The sequence below is a fragment of the Furipterus horrens genome, unplaced genomic scaffold (genome assembly GCF_987537825.1).
Source record: "Furipterus horrens unplaced genomic scaffold, mFurHor1.1.pri manual_scaffold_17, whole genome shotgun sequence".
Lineage (NCBI taxonomy): Eukaryota > Metazoa > Chordata > Mammalia > Chiroptera > Furipteridae > Furipterus > Furipterus horrens.
Genome location: NW_028327187.1, coordinates 18,437,237 through 18,456,427, shown reverse-complemented (window position 1 = coordinate 18,456,427; position 19,191 = coordinate 18,437,237). Strand labels below are relative to the sequence as shown.

Sequence of the window (19,191 nt, the reverse complement as noted above, 5' to 3'; positions counted from 1 at the left end):
AAAACTCTTAACTAAAGAGCTATAAACAAGCATAGAAGCCAAAGTAAAAAAAAAAAAAAAAAAACTCTAAAACTTCTTAACTATTTAATGGCTTAGGGCTACCACACAAGCAAGCGAGAACCCAGAAACTAATGAAAGGCATCACTATCTGAGCAGCATTTCAATAAAGGGTACCATGGTCAAAAAGTGCGATTTTCAGCATAAAGCAAATTACCTTCAAAGTATCCCGCTCTTTCTGGGTCTTTTGGTTATACCAAGGTTCATCATTATATGGGGTACTTTGCCAAACATACTTTAGAGTAGTGCATACTGCAGCTTTGGTCAGTAAGATAAATAAATACACAATCAAGAAGGCATTAATGGACCTGAAAAATAAGATATTATGGGTTGAAAAACCATCTAATTACTTAAGATAGCAACCAGGTATAAATTATTCTGTTTTCTAAAAGTTCTCCTGTGCATGATGTATAACCACAGAGCAAGCCTGTATGTATGTATGAACCTCAGTTATCACTGCTGAAGTGTTCCTCTCAAGTGGTAAAATGGAAAAGCCATGCCTGATCTGTATGTTGGTGACCACTGCTGCCCAAAGTGCAATGGCTGACTAGCTTAACACACCTTTAGTAAGGATCCTATAAAATGAGAGGACACACACACACACACACATACCCCATTACCTACTCAGCCCTTATAGGAGTGGGTTGTCTCTGTTTCCCTGAATCCTAAAAACCTGGAGTGCAGGGTGGGAAAGCAAATGTGAAATCCTGAAGCTTAGTGCAGTTTCGTCTGGAAGTAGAATTATGTGAGATCCTGAAACTTGGAGTTATTCTTTTAGTCTGGAAGTGTCACCGATGCACTGGATATCCATGCTAGCAATAGTCAGGTCCATTCCAGTGTCAACTGGCTTGAAGGTCTAGCAGGTACCACTTCAGCATTTGCCTGGAGACTGTTAATCGATGTTAACAGAAATTCTTTTAGTATAACAACTGTAGAACCCCAAACCATTATCCAGAAGCAAAGGGAATAAATTTATATTTCAACTAAACTCTACCTTTTAATATCTATGTGAGCTTAGGTAAGTCACTTATCTCAGATGATTTATTTATCTGTGAAGCGAATAGGATAATAGGAATTACTCCAGGGAGATGCTTAGAGGATTAAACAAAATCAGAAATACAAATCTTTATGCACAGTTTCTGTAACATAAAAAGTGCTCGAAATGGCAGCTGCTATTATAATTGGTGGTGTTTTTTCATTATGGTTCTTATTGGAATTCCTAAGAAGTAACGACTTCAGTTCAATGACAACTAAAGAAATTGTGGTGTACACTAACTTTTCAACAGCAGAACGCTTCTGAGATTTCCCTTGGTAGTTCAAAGCCATTTTGGTTTCCATCCCAGTGTAAACAGCAACTCCTAAGGAATAACAGAATAAAAATGAAAACTAAGTTACAACCAATTCCCCACCTAGCTTGATCTACTGATTTTTTTCATCCTATAAAAGTAGGAATTTTAAACCCTCTTGTATTCAACAGTTGATATACCATTTATAGTATAATTTTAATTCTACATAATTCATCATACTTTAAGTTGGTTTTCTATCTTATAAATTCCCAACACCTAAAAGTAAGCTAAGATTAAATAGCAATTATCTGCTATGTGCAATTTTTAACATGTACTCTTTAGGCACAGGCTTTATAAAGCATATTTCTGATAAGTATATTTTAAAAAATTGTTCACCATATATCTTCTTGGTATTTTTCAGTGTAGCTCCTTTCAACAAGAGATTTTCGGGTCCCAAAGACCTAAATAAAAAATGAACACAGCTAAACAAAAAATGAATAACCCAATAAATAGCACCATCAACTCTGGGGACATATTTTGCCCATACATCTACGTGCTGTGTTCAGAATGTATCCCTACTTATATCACATGCTTACTCCTCAAGACCAGCTGAAAAATCCTTCCCTCTGAAGTTACTTGAGGGTATAGCACAGCTAAAAGTACAATAGAGGAGTAGCCAGCAACACAGAGAGGTAAGGAGAGGCACAGAGAAATAAAAGAGTTATGAGCCACAGAGAGCGAGACAAGAACAGGACAAAGCAGCAGACAGCAAGACACAGAAAGAGAAGGTGACAGATAAAAGGCTGGGGAGGCAAATGTCAAGGTGGGAAAGACACACTGACGTATTTATAGAGGAGAGTACACCTGCCTTTGGGGGGATCATTGGGCAAATGGGTGTTTCTTTTACTTCCTTTTGAGTATGGTATAAAGGCCAAGTGGAAAAGTTGGTACTGGATGATAGAAGAGGGAAAAACACCCCTTTTTATATGAATTGCTTTGTTATAAATGATTAGCCTTTCATTTTACTTAAGTCTAGGTCATTCTCCCAGCATTTTATCCACTGTCCATACCCTCGACAACTCTCCCTTAAGCCACTAAACAACCAAGGACAATAAATACAGTGTCTAGAAGAGATCTGGGAATATCAATGTGTCTGCAGCTCTGTAATTTTGGAAACCTTCAGCATCACTTAAAAAAATATTTATTTATTTTTAGAATGAGAGGAAGGAAGAAAGGGAGAGAAACATCAATGTGTGGTTGTCTCCGGGGCGCCCCCAACTGGGGACCTGGCCCACAACCCAGGCATGTGCCCTGACTGGGAATCAAACCGGCACCCTTTGATTTGCAGGCTGGTGCTCAATCCACTGAGCCACTCCAGCAAGGGCTCAGCATCACTTTTAATACCACACTCCCCACAGGACATGCACACACGTAACCACACAAGAGCCCCTACCAATTAAAAGGTTGGTTACTTAAGACCCACTAGTGGGATACTGGCTAGTTACTCCAGATTTATTCACCTTCACATCTCTCTCTCTATCTCTCTAAGAAAAAAGAAGCTATTTGGTTATTTTAATGTGCTTAAAAGAGAAATATCCCCCCCACCCCGTCAAGGACAGATTAAAGGAATAGCAAACTAACCTGGCAACAGCCTCAATACTATTACTATAGATATTGATTCGCCCAACAAACCTGCAAAAAGAACATAATAGCAAATGAGTTTTCTATATCCAGGCAAACTATATACTGCAAATATGAAAATGGATAAAAAATATAGAGAATGCAAAACAGATAAGACTCTGAACTATAGAATGTATTACGTTTCTGAAAAAGTGATGAAATAACAGTAAGGTAACATTTTATCCTACTACTTAAAATATTATATTATAATAATGCAAACAAATATTCTAAGTTGATTTTCAAAATCTCCTTGGCATTGTGTATGGACAGAACACCCCTCTCATTTACACTTAATATGAATAATTGGCTTCTATTTCAGATTCATGTGAAGAAAGTTTTCTGGTGCTAAACACCTTTCAAAATAATTACTTAGAGTTCAGTGGTTCTTTCACTTGAGCATGCATCAGAATCAATGAAGGGCTTATTAAACTACAGATTTCTGGGACCCATACCCAAGATCACGATTTAGGTGAGAATTTGCATTTCCAGCTAGTACCTAGGTGATGCTAATGCTGCTGGCCTGGATAACCCTTTGAGAACTATGGCATTAGTCTTAGACAGTGAACACTTCATTACTGTCTTGGAAAATTCCAACTGTCTTGCAGCTGATCTCATTACTGAGTTTGAGCCAATCAGCTAGTATGGCTAGGTACCTGGTAATATGAATTTCTGAAAAATGGGATAAAAAGGCCTAACCCCTCTTTAACAAGTGTTGGACTTTATAATTTGCATTATATTTTTCAGAAAAATAAAAATTATTACTATATTCCAAAATATGAAACTCTGCTAATTCATTCATCATATATTAATTGTGCAAGTATGTGCTAGGTGCTAGAGATACACTAATAAGTAAGAAAGATATTTCTTGCCCTAAGACAGACAAACAGGCAATTTCAATCTAAGTGATTACCACTAGGGTAGTGGAAGTATAAGGCATTCTGAAGTCACATAGTAAGGGCAAGCAATCTAGTCTGAAGAATTAAGAATAACCTTCCCTGACCTAAAAAAAAATTCTCCTTCATATTGAAGGTAACTAAAATGTTTAGGAATTGCCCAGTAAATATACAAGGATGTATGTTATTCTCTAACTCAATCATTTCCTTTTCTGTGATTCCCTGGGCCTTTTATTCATCTGTATTATCTCATTTTACTGTAAGCATAGCTTTACTGTTTTATCTCCTTTTGCAGACTGTGAGCTACTTGTAGGCAGGGAACAGCTGTTTTGCTTTGTGGTCCTAGTTCCTAATATCAAGGTGGATACAGAAGGGAAAGAGGCAAGAAGGAATGGAGGGTAGAAGGGAGGATATTGTTCTTGTAGTAGGATGACTACTTCATTTCTCCACTACTGAGCATTTACATAAGCCACACCCAACCATCTGACCAATTATGACCAACAGCACTCATTAACAAGATGGCTACAATAGGTAATGGATGTCATCTGTAATGGGGTAATAGAATGCAATTAATTAGCACACTTGGGGATAAAACCTGTTACTTTACCCTTGTTGACACCATGCTCTAATTAACCAAACTGACCAGCTTAAAAACCAAATTCCAAATTTCTGACAACCCACAATTATTGTTAATCAGCAAATCTACTCCAAAAAGCCTAAGCATAGTAAAATAGAGGACATTACACCATTACACTACTTCCTCCACTTAACTGTTTACTGCAGACAAAGAGAAACAGCTTATTTGCAACATGCAGTTCATCAGCACCATTACATAAAAGGATAGAGTGCCTACTAATTCCATGGCTCTGTATTCCCTTCTATCTTTGATGTCAGAAACACACAAGGTGGTTTGTTTTTGTTTTAGTTAACTCTGGTTAATGCATGACTTTGGTAGACCAGTCTTACAGGATAACATCATTTTAAAACTTGATTGATGCCCATGTTTACAAATAACAAAAATAAAAGAAAAATCAAAAGGGAAGATGTTTGGGTCCATAATGATTGATCTTGGGCTGGTAGTGAACAAGGCTTATTTGATTCATTTCCCTGCCAGAAGGAAGGAACAGCTCATAGAAACACAAATGAAAGGACGCTGGTAAGTGGTGGGTGTTTCTTTGCAATACTGGTGGCAAAGATAGGCAGAGCCAACAGACAGCAGTAAAATGAAACTAGGCGATGTTTACTTGTAGAGGTCAGGTTGAGGCTGTTCACATTCAATGGCTGCTCGGAGGGTATCAATGGATTCAGCTGTCCATAGTCCAATGGTATCACGTACTGCATAATGTGTCTAGATGAAAGCGGAAGAAAAAGCAAAACAAACAAAGTATTTCTTTTCGTAATCATACACCCACCTGATTCCAGAAACAGAGTATGTTTTAGTAAGAGGCACTGGCAGAATAATACAAGTATTAATGCACATTTCCAGCTAAATAAAATTCTTAAAATGTATTACAAATAATTAGAAAGATGCCCCTGCTGTAAGGGGATTCCAAAGATAATGAAAAAACTAAAAGCTTCTCTTGATACTGACAGCAGAGAGAATTCCATTTGCAGCAGGCATACAATTAACTGAAACCCCCATAAAATTTAGTGCATTTATTGTTACTGAGACATATTATTTTGCTCACGACAGTGTATGGTGATGTGAATATACATATATAAACTGAACCCCTTTTGGTCAAAAGACTTATAATACCATGGCAACAGAAAGAAAAAATCATTAATAGTTCCATTACACAAATAGCATAATTAATAATCTTGAAAATGCTCCAAGTGGCTACATTTCATACATGGAGCAGGAAGATGATGTGTCTTGCTTTAGTCTGACAGAATATTCTACTGGCGTATATTATGTACTTGATTTACCCAGAACCCAAGGCAGGCTCCAGTGAACCTATTTATAAATCATCAAAGAAAGGCTGACACAGGCTCAGAGGCTGCACCACTTACACAGAAGGGAAAGCTGTTGCATAGTCTTTGGGGAATATTATGGAACTGCCTGGGTTATATTTAAAACTCTCTCCTGACTTTGAAAACCTATGTTATTTTCAGCTGATTTGATCAGATCAACTTAACAATGTTTTCCCCCATTAGGGAATCTTTAGATAGATTTCTTGATTTTTGTCTTGACATTGTCTCGAATATAACTTTGTTAAAATGGGACCAATTTATCACCATACCTTTAAGTATAGAACACAGTCATTTAAGGCATTTCAGGTCCCTTTTCATATACCAAGTCCTGGTCCTCAACTCCAGATGGAACAAACAAAAGAAAACCCTCAAATATATGCACAGAGATGAGCATATTAGTATCATTTCTTAAAGGCAGCACAGAGAATACATCTTCATGCTTGGCGGAACTCTGGATGATGGCCAAGAACTGACTGTGTCAGAAAGTACCAAGAAAGTATTTGATTTTCCAGTTTGTGCAAACTTACTTTCACAGATTTGTAATTCTTCCTAGTTGTAATAAAGCAAACATTTGCCAAACTACACCCTACGGTATTATTTAAAAAGTAATGAAATTACCCCAGATTAATTTTCTATATGCCAGGAACAAACATTTTTAAAGAAAAAATATCTATCATTTTTAAAAGAGAAACAGATCAAACTGTAAGGTGAGAGTACTTGAAATTATTTTTATAGTTACATAGTTTCAGCCTATGATTACTCTCATTTTTAAAAGCCTAAATAAAATATAGAGTGGGTTATGTCAATATGAAATGCAAGCAGTGCTGTTTAAAATGTGGTGTGCCTTTTATTTGGGACATCAGTTTCCTCACCTAACATCACCCTTTCCCCAAAAGTTAAGAATTTGCTTATAAGTTCAGAGATAATCATATAAAAGCTGTCATCAAATACAAAACCTACACAAATAAAATAAAATGAGATAAAAGATTAGGGGGCAGTGAAAAGGAGTATTTTATGATTAATTGGCCTGAGCTTCAAATATTTAGGCAAGGTTCAGTCTTTATTACCTTGCAATTGGATTCCCCATCAAGGCTGGCTGTAGTAACATAACAGGTTCCATCACTCGTGCAGGAAGACAGAAGGATAAGATCACAGGGAAAGGTTTCATCTGCCTGTACTTCTACTACATCACCGACCTCGTATGGAAAAAATATAAATATTCTTAATTCCAAACAAAGCATTATTATACTGCAAGTCAAAAGAGTAGCAAGAGACCTCTCCTGTTCTGGGGCTTGGAAAGTATCTCAGCATTTTATGAAAGCTGATGAAAGAATATTACTCAACATTCAGAATCCTCTTTAAGGTCATGAGGACTTGTGATGCTTTCAGATTACCTTAGTATTGAACTTTAATCTCTAAAATATGACACTTCAGCACCAAAGGACCCATTTGCTCTCTGATGTTTCTGGCACTGATGTATGATAAGACAGTGATCATTACCGCTTCATGAATGAATCAAGAAAATCTACATGTCGCAACTTGAACACTTCATGAACACTGGGCAGCCACACTTCCACCCTGCATTCACACATATTTTAATATGTTTTGCCTTCAATGTGATAACAGCTAGTTTTGTTGGGTGCCAATTCCTTCTTCGGTGCTTAGAAAACTTCAGTTAATTACAGGTGCCTATTTTTCTCAAACATTTGAAAAAAATTCAAACAGGTCATTTTCCTATGATTCATCTGCATTAGAACAATCAATTAATATAGCAATGAGAAACAATTTCCTATGTGCAAGTAACTGAAGCTCAAGTAGAAAAAAAAATGAGAGAAAAATCATAAACCTTTTCTATTGCAGATAATTGAATAATGTAGGGAATAAATCATAATGGATAAAAGGTAGGACTTTTTAAGCTGATTTTATGTCCCAGGTTTGGCACCTAACTATATGACCTTGGTTAAGTGCCCTAGATGATTGTAACTACCTCATTGTACTGGTCTGAGCATGAAATGAGGACAAAGGTAGCATTTTGCAAACTCTTGGCACACAGACACCATCTGATAGGTATTAATTATAATTACTACTAATACCTTGCAACTATTTCACTCCCAGCTTTTTGGGGGAGTGTGGGGGGATGTAGGAAATCGTCTGGTCCAGCCCTTCCCGACATTTTTCACACCATGGCACATTCAAAAAACACTTTTGGTACAGCATCCTCAGACAAAGGGAGGAGGCTGCTGGTGGCAGAAGACGATCCACCTTCTGAGCTAAACAGTCAATATTTGGCATATCAACCTAGACACTCATTGTGAAATGCCGAACTAATAAGTAACAACCTCCCTATTTGCTACACAATTTGGCAGATAAAGATGAGGATCTTAAGACCTATTCGGGAACAATTTTATTTTCTTTGCCAATTTTCATCAGTCGCCAACAGCAACAACATCAATAATTAAACTAATTTGTAAGTAGCATTTTATTTTGTTGGATCTTTCCTAGTCAATTACACAAACTTATGTTGCTTACATAAAACCATAACTGATACTTAAATACATAAAAGACAAGTAAATGAAACCCTAAAGCATGTCACAAGAAGGAAACACTCATTAAAGGATGGAAGGTGATACTCAGGCACTGAAAAGTAAAGGCCACAAATAGAGACTTTCTAATACAACATTTAGGATTTGCTTAGATATTAACTATCAAGGTCCCTGCACCTGGAGTACAAGTTGAGGCTTGATGAGATGGATATGGGCCAGATCACAAAGGTCCTGGCATCCAGGCTTAGGGGTTTCAGCCTCACGCTGAAGGCAAAGGTGAACTGGGAAGGACATTTAAAGAAAGGGAACAACACAGTCCAGTTAGACACTCAACTCTAGAATTCTGTTTCCATTTAGTGAGTTAAAACCTATAAGAGAGCAGCACTGTTCCTCAACATAAATATTTTAAAAAACCACAAAATCATAATTTTTTAGTGCATCAGAGAGCTGAGGTTGCAAGGCAATCAAGTGAATTGAATTTCAAAGGTTGAAAAGTCCCTCTGAAGAGAGACAACTGTTTCACAATTGACAAAGCACAGGGTGAAGAGATGGCTACCATAAACATGTGTAAGAAGAAAACTAGATTTTTAACCAAATCTAAAAGGCTTGGTAGGAGCTAACATGACATTAGAATCTATGCAAGCCTGATAGAACAGACATCCATTGGGTACTCATGAGAAAGCAAGATGGCAGGAGACCTAAAATACCCTTCCTCACTGGTATGGGTGTACAGGTCATGATGGACTGTATGCCAGAATCATGGACCCTTTTCTCATTTGAGACAAAAGCCAACTATCTAGGAGAAAGGCAAGAAATCCTCGCTGGCACAGTATCAGGGAAATACCACTATTGCTAGAGGAGGTAGAAGCAAAAGCCATCTCCTTCTGGGGATGAGAATGGAAACTGACTCTTACTAACGACTTAGCACTGATAAAAGGCAAAGTTCAGCTGTCATGGGAGGTGGGGTGAGAGTAATGAGAAAGTTCTACCCTGAAGTAAAGGGACATAAACCTTACCTAACATTGAGATTAGAGCATGAGATCAAAGAAACCACTGTTCTAAACAGCAGCCTTGCAATGAATGATAGTAATGAAGAGCAATCTACTACTGATGGAGGAGAAAGGGCAGAGAGGGAGGCATCCATTGTGTCTCAGGGATGTAGGACCTGCAGAGGGTGGAACAGCAACATCGAGAAAAACCCTTTGGTGCCCCAGGTCCCACACAAAGGACAAGGCAATGGCAATCTGGCACTCCAAAAGTGTTAAGTCCAGTGGTGTACCGGAATATCAATAGCTTGCATCAAAATCCAAAGCCAGCCCAACTCCTGACTAGATTGATGTAAGTAACTCCCAACACCAATGGGCTGACAGAAGAAGCCTCCCCAGTTCAGAATAGAAATACTGTTTACCTAGGTCTCCAGCATTTTTTTATGTACAATATCCAACATTCAATTTTAAAAAATGAGACACACAAAATACAAGACAAAAATGACCTATCATCAACAGACAAAGGAGTCAACAGGGCTATCCCCAGAAATGTTCAGAATTTGAAGTTATGGAACAGGAATGTAAAAATAGCTATGATTAAGATTTTAAAGTACTTACTGGAAAAGGCAGACAACATTCATGTGCAGATGAAGAATGTGGGCAGAGAAATGGAAATTATTAAAAAAAGAGGAAATGGAGAAGTTAGAAATGAAAACTATGACTTCATAGATAAAGAGTTCCTTTAATGGGCTTATCAGCAGACTGGACACAACAAAGAAAACAATCAGTAAATCTAAAGAAACTCTTCTGATATCTCTAATGCTAAAACCCATATTCTTTGCCTTACAAACATCTGCATCTTGATTCTACAAGTTCTGTTTTTAGGTTGTCTTCTCTGTGTTCTATATGATTCCACCCAGTCTCATGGCTTCATATGCCCTCTACATGCTGATAAACCAAAATTTCTATTTCTATCTAAAACATTCTAAGCTCTAGGCCTGACAATTCCATCTGGATGTCTAATAGGCATCTCAGTATTAACGTGGCCAAAACTGAATTTCTAATTTCACTTCACTCCCACCTATCTCTAAACCTGTTCTTTGCCATCTTATTTAATAGCACTAGCATTTTGTTTAATTGCATTATTTGATTCATCTAGTTGCTCATGCCAAAACCAAGAAGGCTATCTTTATTTATTTACTTATTTATTTGGTTCTACGTCTTACTTCCTACATCCAATATATCACTAAACCCTGACGTCCACTGGTTGTGCATAAGTTTCTTAACATCTTTGGCCTTACTTTCATTGGCTATTAAGAGGGGATAGTGATATCAAAAAAAAGGTGCACTCTACCTCATAGGACTGTTGTGAATTAAGGATTAAATTAGTTAATATAATGTAAAAGGGAGCGTTTGGCATATTGATATACTATATAATGTTAACTACTATTTTTATAATTATCTCTACTATTATCATCCTAATATAAACACTTACCATGTTTTGCAGTAGCTATCTAACTGGTCTCCCTGATTCCACTTTTCCCACTCTCCAGAGTTGTCTTCTTAAAACAGTGTCTTAAAAAAAAAATATGAAGTCGCCCCCCGACTTTGAAACCCTTCAAAGAATTCCCATTGCTCTGAGGATGTGGACCAAGTTACTCTCCTGCTCAACAATTAAACATTTAGACACTTCTGGTTAATAAGTATCTCTTTACATATACAAATACTACAGAGAAGACTCAATCAAATAATCAAACAGCAGTTCACACATCAACATCAACTGATTTAATTAAGATTATACTTGACTGAGGAAAGCCTTAAGGCAATGAAGCCTACTGAAGGGAAGATAGAAGGTGGGTTTCTTTCTAAGAGGGTGGGGTGACAGCAAAATCATAAAGAGTGAATGAGAGAAAGGGGAAGAAATTGGAGACTTTTACTCGCTTTGCAATTATACTAAATATCCTGTTAGCAACAGATTTAATGCTATGAATCATTTAGGATGCCTTGGTTCTTATGCTGAATAGCAATGCTGACTTTCTACAACTGATTTGAAAACTTCAAATCCTAACCACTCCAGTTCATCACAGGCTCTTCTCTTCTGGGATGCAAAGGGAGGGGAAAAAAAGAGTAAAAGAAAGACATTCTATGCCCCACTTTATAGCCTTCTTCCCAGCATTACTATAAGATACAAGACAATTTACTTATCACTGGGACCACAGAGAAGTTATGTCCATAAATCCCAGGTATTTAATAGATAATTCAGCAGTGATAACACTTGATAAAAGTTCAGGAAGTATAATTTTTGTGAATTTATATGACAGTGCTAAACCATTCTGGAATGATACTTTCACCTACTTGTTTCTCCTTGCGTTCCACCCAAGTTCTTCCCTTGTTCTGGGGGAATTTGACTTATATTAGTTTTCATATTTTAATCCATATTCACATAGTAATATTATTTTTAAAGTAAAACCATTTAAAATAGAAAAACTGACAAACCCTGAGCCAGGCTAAGAAAAAAAAAAGGGCTCAAATAGCTTTTAAAAAAAGACATTACAACTGATGACACAAAATAAAAAAGATAAAGGACTACAAACAATTATATTCCAACAAACAGGATAACCTAGAAGAAACGGAAAAATACCTAGAAACATAGAACCCACCTAAACTGAATCATGAAGAAATAAAATATCTGAACAAACCCAATACTAGTGAGGAAATGAAAGCAAGAATTAAAAAACTCCCTGCCCAAAAAAGGCCAGAACCAGATGATTTCACTGGAGAACTATTCCAAGCATTTAAAGAATAGCACCAATCCTTGTAAAACTCTTCTAAAGAATGAAAGAAGAGGGTATATTTCTAAACTTATTCCATGATGCCCTAATACCATTACCAGAAAAATACACTACAAGAAAATACAACCACAGACCAATATCCTCAATAAATTTTGAAGCAAATATCCTAAACAAAATACAGTATTCCCTCACTTATTGCGGGTATTACGTTCCAGGACCCCCCGCAAAGTAGGAACCTTAAACATATTCTACACTCTTAAATCTATGTAACTTTAACAACATACATATACAGTACTGCAAAATCCTGCAATATAGCGAAAAATCCACAATTAATAATTAAATATAATATTTTTTTAAATCCCGAGATACAGTGAGGCCACGATAAGTGAACCGTGATATAGCGAGGGACTACTGTATAGCCAAATCAAATTCAACAGCACATTAAAATGATCATACATCACGAACAAATTGGATTTATATTTCGGATTCAAGATTATACAACAAAGTCTGTCCAGAAAAAGCCCAACCATTGTTAATATAGCAAGAATGGTTTACACAACATCAATGTAACCTGGCAGCCAAGGAGACTGGACTGGAACACGCACGTGTGAACAATGACATCTTCACTGTACTAGTCAGTGGGAGCACGTGTACTGTGTGGTTGTTGCATTCAAAACAACTGAGCAAGTACAGCAACAAATCCATGTCAAATTTTGCATTAAGCTCGAACATTCCTCCATGGAAATTATTTGGATGACTCACAAGGCTGCAGCTATGGGCAACTGGTGATTGGCAGCTTCATCAGGACATCATGCCCTCTCATGCATCATGTCTCATGCAGAGTTTTGGGGCAAAACATAAGATTACCCAGGTGACTCAGCCCCCCACAGCCCAGACTTGGTGTCCTGCAACTTCTGGCTTTCCCCAAAACTAAAATCACCTTTGAAAGAGAAGAGATTTTGGACCCTTGATCAGATTCAGAGAAAATATGAGGGGGCAGCTGATGGAGACTGGGAAAACTGTGTGAGGTCCCAAGGTGCCTACTTCGAAGGAGACTGAGGTATCTTTATCCTATGTACCATGTTTCTTGTGTCTTGTATCTTCTTCAATAAATGTCTCTATTTTTCATAGCACGTGGCTGGATACCTACTGGACAGACCATATATATATATAATGCAACATATAAACAATGGAGAAAACCTACATGATCATCTCAATTGATGCAGAAAAAGCATCTGGCACAATTCAACACCCACTTCATGATAAAAATACTCTATAACCTAGGGAGAGAAAAAAAATGTCCCCAATATAGTAAAAGCCATATATGAAAAGCCTATAGCTAATATACTCAATGGGGAAAGATCAGGAACAAAGCTAGGATGTCTACTTCCAGCACTACTATTTAACATTGTACTGGAAATTCTAGCAAGAGCAATTAGAAAAATAAAAGAAAGAAATAAAAGGCATACGGTACAAATTGGAAAAGAAGTAAATTTATCCTGGTTTGCAAATGATATGCTATTATAGGTAAAAAAAACCCTAAAGAGTCCACAAAGAAAGTTAGAATTAGTGAACAATTTCAGCGAAGTTGCAGGATATCAAATCAACACTCAAATACCAGTTAATTTTTATACATTAACAATGACCAATCTCAAAGGGAAATTAAGAAAACCCACTACAATAGCATTAGAAAGGCTAGAACACTTAGGAATAAACTTAACCAAAACAGGTAAAGATTTGTACTTTGAAAGCTACAAAGCATTGCTAAAAGAAATCAAAATGACACAAATACATGGAAATATTTCATGTTTGTGGACTGGAAAACCTAATATTATAAAAATGCCTATAATATTCAAAGCAAACTCATATTCAATGGAATTCCTATGAAAATGCCCATTGCTTCTTTTTGAAGAAATAGAAAAAGAAATACTGAAATTCATATGTAATTCAAGGGATACCCCCCCACTACAAATAGTGAAAACAATCTTAAACAAACAAACAAACAAACAAAAAAACAAAAAAACCTCAGTTGCCTCACACCCCCAGATTTCAAAACATACTATTAAGAACAGTAATTAAGATGGGTGGTACCGGCATAAAGACAGATATACAGACCAATGAATAGACACCTGAATAAACCCTTGCATATATGGCGAAATGATTTTCAGCAAGGGTGTCAAGACTATGCAAATGGGAAAAGGACAATCTCCTTCAACAAATATTGCTGGAAAAACTGGATATCCCAATGGAAAAAAATGAAACTGGACTCTTACCTTACACTATATACAAAAATTAATTCAAAATAAGTTAAAGAACTAAATGTAAGGCCTAAACCTACTAGACTTGCATAAAAACTTGAGGGAAAAGCCTCAGAACATTGGATTTGACAACAATTTCTTGGACATAACATCAAAAGCACAGGAGAACATCAATGTTAGAAATGCAAATACATCAAACTTAAAAACTTCTTACCAAAGGACACTATCAACAAATTAAGAAGACAACCTATGGAATGGGAGAACAGATTTGCAAATCATCTATCTGATAAAGGGTTAATAGCCAGACTAAATAAAGAACTTCTACAACTCAACAAGTATGCTGATTAAAAATGGTCAAAGTACTTGAATAGAAAGTTCTCCAAAGAGGACATAGAAATGGCCAATAAGTACATAAAAGATGCTCAACATCACTAATCATTAAGGAAGTGCAGATCAAAACCAAAATGAGATATCATGTAACACCCATCAGGATTGTCACTATCAAAAAAGAAAACAGCAATTGTTGGAGGAGATTTGGTGAAGTTGAAACCCTGTGCACTCTAGATGCAAACATAAATGGTGCATCCATTATGGAAAATTGTATGGAAGTTCCTCAAAAAATTAAAAATAGAAGTAGCAAATTTTCCAGTAATTCTACTTCTGGGTAAATAGCTAACATAATTCAAAGCAGGATCTTTTATAAATATATTATTAAAACTTTTTCAATTACTTTATTTTACGTATTATTTTGTATTGGTTTCAGGTATACAGTATCGTCGTCGGCAGCCGTCCGTCTCGAGAGACGGTGGTGTAGCTTCTTAAGAGTATCTGCACCGCCGAGAATGGCTGTGCAGTCCGACTCGGGAGTGACATGGTATCTGTCTCCTCCCGTGTTGAATCGACATCTTGTGATGACGCTGAAGCTACAGAGCCTGGGCAGGGTAATATGGAGGGTCTGCTGTTGCCCATGCAGCAGACCCCCCCTCTCTTCGCAGCTGAAGGGTCCAAGGGAAAGACGGAGTCGATACAGCTTGGGTTCAGGTGCGCCGCAGGAGTTGCCGGTGTTGACTACAACGTCAAACCGCCTTAGGGACTCCGGCTCCGGATTTTCTGTCGGGGTTTACTCCCTTAGCCTTTCCCCTGAAGAGGTATGCCGCAAGGCAGCGGAGGTTTTTTGGAGTCAGAGTTTTCCTTCTCTGATGTGCCCTGACTGGAAGATCGAACCAGCGACACTTAGCTCGCAGGCCGACGCTCAATCCACTGAGCTAAACCAGCCAGGGCAAGGTATACAGTATAGTGGTAAGACAATCATATACTTTACAGAGTGTTCCCCCTGATAGTTCCAGTGCCCACCTGGCACCATACATAGTTATTACCATGTTATTGACTACATTCCCTAGGTTATATTTTACATCCCTGTGAGTATTTTATAAATATCAATTTGTACTTCTTAATCTCATCACCTCTTTTATCCAGCTCCCCAATCCCCCTCCCCTCTGGTATACACCAGTCCACTCCCTATGTCTATGAGTCTGTTTCAATATTATTTGTTCACTGGTTTTGTTCTTCAGATTCCACATATAAGTGAAATCATATGGTGTTTGTCTTTCCTGACTGACTTTTCTCACTGAGCATAATACCCTCTAGGTTCACCCACACTGTTGCAAATGGTAAGATTTTGTTCTCTTTTATGGCCAAGTAATATTCAGTTGTATGTATGTACCACTGCTGTTTTTTATTTACTAGTCTACTGATGGGACACTTGTGTTGCTTCCAAATCTTGGCTATTGTAAATAATGCTGCAATGAACATAGGGGTGCATATATTCTTCTGAATTAGTGTTTTGAGTTTCTTTGGATACATACCCAGAAGTGGAATCACTGAGTCATAAAGAAGCTCCATTTTTAATTTTCTAAGGAAACTTTATACTGTTTTCCATAGTGGCTGCACCAATCTGCATTCCTACCAACAGTACACAAGGATTTCTTGTTCTCTACATCCTCACCAGCACTTGTTCATTTATTAATGATGGCCATTCTGACCAGCTTGAGGTGATATCTCATTGTGTACCAAAACTTTTTTATCCATTTGTCTATGGATGGGCACTTGGGTTGCTTCCATATCTTCTCAAAGCAGGATCTCAAAGAGTTATTTATACATGTTTGTCTATCACATCATTATTCACATAGCTAAGAGACTAAAACAACCCAAATATCCATCAACAGATGAACCGATAAGGAAGATGTGTTAGTTGCACAAATCAAATGTTATGTAGCCTTAAAAAGAAGAAACTTCTGTCATATGCTACTACGTAGATGAAGCTTGAAGACATCGTGCTAAGTAAAAAATAAGCCAGTCACAAAAGGACAAATACTGTATAATCCCACTTATAGGAAGTATCTCTCTAAAGTAATCAAAGAAACAGAAAATAGAAAGGTGTTTAGGGCTGGAGGCAGGGGGAATTAGTGTTTACTGACTATAGAGTTTCAGTGTTAGAGAATGAAGACATTTTAGAGATTTCTTGCACAACAATGTAAATGTACTTAACAGTACTGAACTGTACACCTAAAAGTGGTTAAGATGTTAAATTTAATGTATGTTTTATCGTAATGACAAAGTAAAAAAAATAAAAATAGTACCTTGAGACTAGGATAAAGTATTTATAAAAAAACACACCTGATAAACGGCCGCTATCCAAAATATACAAAAACTGTTAAACCTCAACAATAAGAAAATGAACAATCTGATTTAAAAATGAGTGAGACACCTAAATAATCACCTCACAGAAGACATTCAGATGACAATAAGCATATGAAAGGAAGTTCAACACCATATGTCATTAGAGAATTGCAAATTAAAACAAAAATGAGATACCACTACACACCTATTAGAACTGTCAAAATCTACAAGACTGAAAACAAATGCTGATGTGGAGCAACAGTTCTCATTAAGTGCTGATGAGAATGCAAAACAGAACCGTCACTTTGAACAGTTTGGCAGTTCCTTACAAAATTAAATATGCTCCTAAATATACGATCCAGTAATCACCCTTGGTATTTACCCAAAATGAACTGAAATCTTACGTACACACAAAAACCTGCACATGGGTGTTTATAGCAGCTTTATTCATAACTGCCAAAACTTGGAAGCAAACAAGATGTCCTTCAGTAAGGGAACGGACAAATAAATTGGTACATATAGAATGCAGTATTATTGAGCACTGAAAAAAAAAAAAAAAAAAAAGCTCTCGAGCCATGAAAAGATGTGAAGGTAACTTAAATGCATACTGCTAAGTGAAAGAAGCCAATATGAAAAGGCTACATGTGACATATGTGACATTATGGAAAAGGCAAAACTATGGAGATGGTAAAAAGATTAGTGGTGGTCCCAGGTTGAAGGGAGGGATGGAGGAATGAATAGAGCACAGAGGATGTTCAGGGCAGTGTAACAATTTGGTATGATAATATAATGGTGGATACATGCCATTTAACCCTGGCTGGTTTGGCTCAGTGGATTGAGCGTCGGCCTGCGAGCTGAGTGTCGCTGGTTCGATCTTCCAGTCAGGGTACATCAGAGAAGGAAAACTCTGACTCCAAAAAACCTCCGCTGCCTTGCGGCATACCTCTTATGGGGAAAGGCTAAGGGAGTAAACCCCGACAGAAAATCCGGAGCCGGAGTCCCTAAGGCGGTTTGATGTTGTAGTCAACACCGACAACTCCTGCGGCGCACCTGAAGCCAAGCTGTATTGACTCCGTCTTTCCCTTGGATCCTTCAGCTGCGAAGAGAGGGGGGGTCTGCTGCATGGGCAACAGCAGACCCTCCATATCATCCTGCCCAGGCTCTGTAGCTTCAGCTTCACTGGAGAGGACACTCCAGCGTCATCGCAAGATGTCGATTCAACATGGGAGGAGACAGATACCGTGTCACTCCCGAGTCGGACTGCACAGCCATTCTCGGCAGTGCAGATAGACTCTTAAGAAGCTACACCATCGTCTCTCGAGACGGACGGCTGCCGACGACGACACATTTGTTCAGGTACACAGAATACACAACATCAAGAGTGAACCCTAATGTAAACTATAAACTTTGGATGACAATGATGCATCAATGTAGGTTCACTGATAACAAATGTACCATGCTGGGGAGGAATACTGGTGACAATGGAGGTTATGCCTGTGTAGGGAAAGGAAGTATATGTGAGCTCTGCACTTTCTGCTCAGTTTTAGTGTGAACCTAAGACTGCTCTAAAAAGTAAAGTTTATAAGCCCTGGCTGCTGTGGCTCAGTGGATTGAGCGTCGGCCTGCGAGCCAAGTGTCGTTGGTTTGATTCCCAGTCAGGGCACATGACTAGGTTGCACGTCAGGTCCCCAGTTAGGGGCATGAGTAAGAGGCAACCACACAGTGATGTTTCTCTCCCCCTCTTTTCTCCTTTCCCCTCTCTCTAAAAATAAAATAAATAAACAAACAAATAAATAAATTATTTTTTAAAAAGTAAAGTTTATTATTAATTAAAATAAAACTGTTGGTCTTCTGGTCAAGATGGAAGCATAGGTAAACACAGGTCACCTCCTCACACAAACACATCAAAATTATAACTAAACTATAGAACTACCATCACTCAGAACCCCATCAAAAATAGAGTTGAATGGAAGTCTGACAACTATGGACTTAAAAGAAACCACATCCAACCAGACTGGGTAGGAGTGGCAGAGATGCAGAACGGGC

The 19,191-nt window shown here is 37.6% G+C and overlaps 1 protein-coding gene across 1 annotated transcript in view; it reads right to left on the bottom strand.

Annotated features, from left to right (window-relative positions):
- Nucleotides 1-19,191, bottom strand: part of ATP11C (ATPase phospholipid transporting 11C (ATP11C blood group)) — a 178,642-nt gene that overhangs the window by 63,969 nt on the left and 95,482 nt on the right. Inside the window, exons 6-11 of the mRNA XM_090263917.1 lie at nt 6,955-7,083; nt 5,161-5,264; nt 2,985-3,035; nt 1,740-1,804; nt 1,334-1,415; nt 215-365 (exon numbers count right to left, since the gene is read on the bottom strand). Coding sequence (XP_090120043.1) covers nt 215-365; nt 1,334-1,415; nt 1,740-1,804; nt 2,985-3,035; nt 5,161-5,264; nt 6,955-7,083 — 582 coding nt within the window. The remainder of the gene's footprint in view (nt 1-214; nt 366-1,333; nt 1,416-1,739; nt 1,805-2,984; nt 3,036-5,160; nt 5,265-6,954; nt 7,084-19,191) is intronic.